Source organism: Aplidium turbinatum, chromosome 3, assembly GCF_918807975.1.
Source record: "Aplidium turbinatum chromosome 3, kaAplTurb1.1, whole genome shotgun sequence".
NCBI classification, from domain to species: Eukaryota; Metazoa; Chordata; class Ascidiacea; order Aplousobranchia; family Polyclinidae; genus Aplidium; species Aplidium turbinatum.
The window spans coordinates 1,540,116-1,545,844 of record NC_137474.1 but is presented as its reverse complement, the minus strand read 5'-3'; the positions used below and the strand labels follow the sequence as shown (position 1 = coordinate 1,545,844).

At 38.2% G+C, this 5,729-nt stretch overlaps 1 protein-coding gene across 1 annotated transcript; it reads right to left on the bottom strand.

Annotated features, from left to right (window-relative positions):
- Window positions 1-984: 984 nt before the first annotated feature.
- On the bottom strand, window positions 985-4,789 carry LOC145766972 (uncharacterized). The gene is made up of 3 exons (XM_082578694.1): window positions 4,626-4,789; window positions 3,864-4,026; window positions 985-2,664 (listed from the first exon to the last, which is right to left on the bottom strand). The coding sequence occupies exons 1-3, from the start codon at window positions 4,716-4,718 to the stop codon at window positions 2,594-2,596; spliced, it is 327 nt and encodes a 108-aa protein (XP_082434820.1). The 5' UTR covers window positions 4,719-4,789; the 3' UTR covers window positions 985-2,593.
- Window positions 4,790-5,729: the final 940 nt, after the last annotated feature.

The following is a 5,729-nucleotide window of genomic DNA, read 5'->3' as shown; positions in this document are numbered from 1 at the left end:
TACTTCTCTTCCTGCAACTTTGTAACGAAAATTTAAAACTTGAAATTCAATTTCAATTTTCTTCGTCCGAATGCGGAAGAGACGATGTTGTAAAAATAATAAGAAGATGCATAAGACGCAGATCTAAGGTGTCTACTCTTAGACAGCAAAACCCGTCATTTCAACATTGATTCAACGTCTGCTCCCGCTAAATCAATGTAAAAATGATGGGTTTTGCTGTCTGGAGCTGTCTATGGATATGAAAACAACTAGGCAAGCCAGTCGACCACCAAAGCAAAGCCAACCAAGTGTCAACGCAATATACAATGAAGCGAGAGCCTTCCAAGACTTGGAATTCCCAAGGAACGCCATGGAGATGCTATCGTTCCATTGTTTTAAGAACAATGTTGCAAGGTGCAATATGACGTGCAAGCAACCATTATGACTCATAAACGAAAGTATTGAGCAGAAGGTCGCACACAGCTCGAAGCTGAAGTTTTCCGCCTGTCTCTCTTCAGGAGCTGTCGCCAGAACAAAATAAACCTAAATGAGGTGAAGTATTTATAGGTAGAAGCATGGCCCCCTCTAGTGTGGCCCCCTATCTGTAGTCGGCCATGGTAGAAGGAAAGAAGAAAAACAAAATGTAAATTTTGGCCAATGAAAGTAATTCAAATTAGCGAAGGAGCTTTAAGACAAAAACGAATTCTTTTTGGCGGCGTAAGATTGGATCTATAAACGAAAGCAACTAAAAGCTGCGGCTTTGGTACCACCTTTCACCACATTGTTTTGATGTCCAATCCACTGCACAGTTTGGTAAGAGTATAGAACGCAGTGTTTCCACTCAAAACTAACCAAGTTCGAGGGTTTTTAACTAATTCAAAAATGTTTCATTAAAATCGTTTTTGTTATTTTCTGTTGTAATTTTGCCTCAGACGGCTTCCTTAACATCATCATTTATTACATCATCATTCATGACATCATCATTTATTACATCATAAATCATAGCATCATCGTTCATTACATCATTATTACATCATCATTCATTAGCTTATCTATCTAAACCATGACTTAAACTCAATAAATATTATTTCAGGACTATGTTAAACCATCTTATTGTGTCTTCGACACCAGTAGGGCCATTTAACACCACTGTGTGACCAGTAACGTGACCAGTAAGGTTGATAGGGGGTAATAGTGGTTGATAGAGGGTAACTTTTATACTTAGGCATGAAGTGATTTTTGGAGCCCGGAATGTTTCGAAGAGTATTAGAAAGTGGTAGAAAACACTGAGCATCCTATGGAATACTATTCAATTTTATTCTTCACTGTGATGTTATGTGATGATGTAATGTGTGATGTAATGCATTTTCATCCATCCGAATTCCTTGTTTTTAAAAATTCTTTTTGGTGGAAAACTATCCCTTTCTATGACTAACGTTTTAGCAATTTCTTCTTCCTCGCGCAATGTCTTGCTGTCTTGAATCGGTGTCGAGTTATTCTTTCAACGGTCCTAGCTACGGTGTATGTTCTAATCCTCTTCTGTACTATATTGACACAAACGGCTCATTGAGTGCTCAGCTTTAAAGCATAAAAGAAAAAACAAATGGCTACAAGTCAAAGTTTTTTTTAAATAATTTATTCTGAGTTTCTATTTGAGGAGATTGATTTGCGATGGGAGGAGAATAGTTTGAAGCAATCTTTCATCTCGTAATAAACGATGCCATTGTGTTGTAACAATCTTGACAGCGACTCCACAAGTGGCTTTCAAGGTAGTAATTTTATAGTGCAAGGGCTATAAATCACGTTTATTCTATTTACGCTGTGTACTGTAGATTATGTTTATTTTGCGTGTTCTCGTCAGAAAAACGTGTCAAACATCACTACCAGCAAAGCTTTGTCACGTCACAAGGCACCATTATGCAAACAGGGAATGGATTAGTGACATTGAGTGGCCAGGTGTATGAAGACATTTAAATGGGCGGACAAAAGTGTCAATCATGTCTTTGGGCGGTAAACAGCCCCACCATAAAAAGGTCACACCCCTAAAACTACTTTTAAATGCCAAAATTGAAGTTGACATAAAAATGTATGAAAAACGCTCAAAATTTGATTGTTCAATTACCTTTGATCGCGTTTACCTCTGTGACATAAATCTAATAGAAAATAAGACAGCTGCATGACAACTAGGCTTCTGACATACGCCATAAGACAATCGTGATGGAAGAAGAGCTTGCACACGTGATGCTTCTGTTGGAGGTCGAAGTTTTGGAATTGGTATGTTTACAACAATATCATAATTTTACCAGAAATCTTTCAAATAATGATAATCGTGGTCACCGCGTCCTTTCATCGTAACTTTTCAGAAAGTATATGCCCAGTCAGCACTTCAATTCATTTTTACATTCATTCATCGTCTGCTAACGTTGTAAATCAACTAAAAAGTAAAAACATTTCAGTATTTTAACGTTTCTTTATTAGTTTTACGAGTTGATAAAATAATTCAGGAAATGACTTTTGTTACTTCCCAACAGATTATTTAAAAACAAAATGAAGCTTAAAACTACATGGACTAAGTCATGTAACTTCTGCCACAAATAGAAGTCGTCGCGTGCCCCTATCGCTGTGGGCAACTGTTCATGCAGATGGGGTCGGCTACGTCACAATCAAAGCAGCTTCGCTTTCGCGCTGTAAAACAGAAAACAAGACATCCGTAAATACGTGGAAGGGTGTTGGGCGAATAGCCCTCATAAAGGTGTATGAGTTTGTTTTCTGCAATAACGTATTTTAAAACTATAGTCTACTAGACTCTAGTCCAGTGGTTCTTAACCTTTTTTTCCCCAGCGCCCCTTTTCAGAGATTTCCATAGTCTGGCGCCCACTATAATATAAGGGCTGTAGCCTACTAATGACATTTTCTTCCAAGACTGTAAGGCTAGCCTACAGCCAGTAGTAATTAGTTATTAGTTAGTAAGAAAAAACTAGTTTAAGCCGATGTTAGTTTTAATACTAAAAAATCAGCACAGATGTGCCTTAAGGCTCTTAACTTAAAAGTCTTAAGGCACATCTCTGCTGATTTTTTAGTAGTTAGTAAGAGTTACACTAATAACCATTATTGAATGACTATTATTATGACCAGTCCTTATGGTTTGCTTGCACTGCCTGCCCGCTGTCCCTGCCAAAAGCTGACCACAAAATGCCATTTACTTACTACAAGGAAAGGGAAACAATGCCCATTATCAACAACAAAGGCCATGCACAACACCATCCGACGTCCACGCTTGTCGGATGGTGTTGTGCATTGTGCTGTATAGGCCAACATGGAATGCTCTGAGAGAGAATCACTACTTCCCTTGTTAAACACAATCTCTATACTGTATATAGCTCCTCATCCTCGGTGGATTCTCGTACCCCCAGCAGAACTACTAAAGCAAATTTGCAGTGAGAAAAATATCGTTACACCTTCTGAATGTAGCGCCCCCTATAACGCCCCCTGAATATTTCCGCCCCTCTAAAAGTTAACAGCGCCCACTAGGGGGCGGTAGCGCCCAGGTTAAGAACCACTGCTCTAGTCAGTCAGTATGAATTCATTACAAAGATCATTAACGGAAGAAAAAATAAATGAAACAAGAAACAAAAACAATCCAAGAATAATTTTGACAACCAACATCACAAAATGGTCAAAGGTAAATTATGAAAGTGCAGTACAAAAACCTCGCGACTGTGAACAATATGAGCATTGCCCCCAGCTCTTTTAGCATTAGGAAGAAAAAAGATTGTGGAGTAAACTAAATTGGTAATATCGAGCTACGTTTTGCTTAATTATCCAGCTTTCTTTTGCATTCTGCTCTTTAACATCTCACTTAGAGATCAAGTCTTGCCACTTACCAGCTATCATTCCCCTGATCCGTTCAGCGGACATCTTTCCCGTGCAAAAGATTTCGTGTATTTCTTCATTTACGTCATCACCGGTGCAGAGGAATCTTCGAGCCAGCAGCACTGCCTCCACGATCTTTGCCTTGGCAGGAGGAGATAGACTCTCGTAGTGATCCTGGAGCAATTTATTATTTCTCAAATCTAATTTTTATCATTTGTGAAATCTACATTGAAAAAGTTAAAATAAAACACCACAACCTTTTTGTGTTTTATAGCTGACTAACGTAACTTTGCATTGTCAGCTTTTGCAAACAGCAAAGTGACAAAACTATCAAGTAGTGCTCTGTGCTGTGTTACATAAACCGTTGTGGTTGTACCTAAAGTAGCTACATTTTTAATAAAAACAAAGACGCACAAGTCGGGGGCAGTTGCCTGTTGCCAAAAATATCGCAAGTTTGGGAAAATATCTTAAATAATTTAGGCAAAAGTTGCTTATCTGGTGAACAAGCTGAAATCTATTGTAAGTTTTAGGTTCTGTATGAAACCATTGAAAACATTACCTCTCGATTTAGCTGGCTGGACAACTTACAAACTTGTAGAGTTTGGCTACTAACTGTCAAACAATTTGAGATCTCTATGTGAGTTTAGGCAATTTAAAGTGCTATGTTGCAACAATACGAGGCTAGTTAAAATATCAAATAAACGGTTATATTTGAATAATTTTATTGAACGCAACAGAAATTTGAAGTTAAGCAGTTCTTAACATAAAGTTACCTGAATCAAATCAATTCTTCCTTCAGGACTTTCAACGGATTTGCTCCATGCAAAATTCAAAAGGCACAGAAAGAGCATAAGCAGCAGTTTCATTTTTAAATTCAACTTTTAGATCAGAGTTTTGCTTTCAGGATTTTAAGAGCTTTCTTCCTTTAAAAAATTTCGACGTAACACTTCGGCTTTTATATAAAGCTTTGGACAAACAAAAAGTTTGCTACTTAGTCAACGCCCTATGTTTGTAGTGTACGATAAATAAGAGATTAATAAAAGGTAGCCGTCACTGAGAGGACGACTGGTGGAGACATTGGCAACGCAATAAATCATTATTGAAAGGCAATAAGACTATTTTGTGTTACCAGTTAAACTTAACACAGCAACAAATGGTTGTCGGGCGGTGCGGAATGATTGTGACGAAACTAAGCACTGCCGCCAACACAGTAGACTAATATTGTTTCGCTTCGCATGAGCAACTACGGTTCTAGAATTTCTTGAAAAAATAAACATCAAACTGATTTAACTGATTTCATTGTTTGTAAACTTACAAGTTTCCAATTTCTATGACGTACTTATTGGAAGCAACATCCCTAATGGAGGCTCAGGCGGAGCAAAGTCAACATCAAGTGATTCAGTTGTCTGCTCGTTAGCTCAGTGGTTAAGCGCTCGACTCAAAATCAAGCTGAGCTGGTTTGACTCTCGGTGTGTGCGCTTTGAGCAAAAGACTGCTCTCCTTTCAGCGGCACCTAGTGAATGGAATAATTCCCCAGCAACAACATTTCAACAATCGGAAACTTCACTCTGTCAACCTGGTTAACCGGCCTTGCGTCAAAAGCCTCTCCAAGTATGCGAAACTACCAGGAATAACCAATCAAGGCTTTGTCAGTCCGAAGATAAAAATTCAAAACTAAATCAAACCAGTATTACCTAGGTTGAACAAATTAACAGTTGTGATTTCCCAGGGCTGTGGAGTCGGAGCCGTGATGTTGGGGGGATTTTGGCATGTCTGAAATAGGAGTCCTTAAAAAAAGGTCGCTTTCGACTTGATACAAAGCGATAAACAATAAAATTTTTGTTCGCAATATTTTTTCAAAATATTAATTTTTGTTC

Bases quoted from the DNA above. Each gene is read 5' to 3' on its own strand.
- LOC145766972 (XM_082578694.1), bottom strand. From the start codon at position 4,718: ATGAAACTGCTGCTTATGCTCTTTCTGTGCCTTTTGAATTTTGCATGG. The intron at 4,027-4,625 runs GTAACTTTATGT...AAATTGCTCCAG, and splicing joins GAAGAATTGATTTGATTCAG to GATCACTACGAGAGTCTATC. The intron at 2,665-3,863 runs GTAAGTGGCAAG...TCTGTTTTACAG, and splicing joins GATCAGGGGAATGATAGCTG to CGCGAAAGCGAAGCTGCTTT.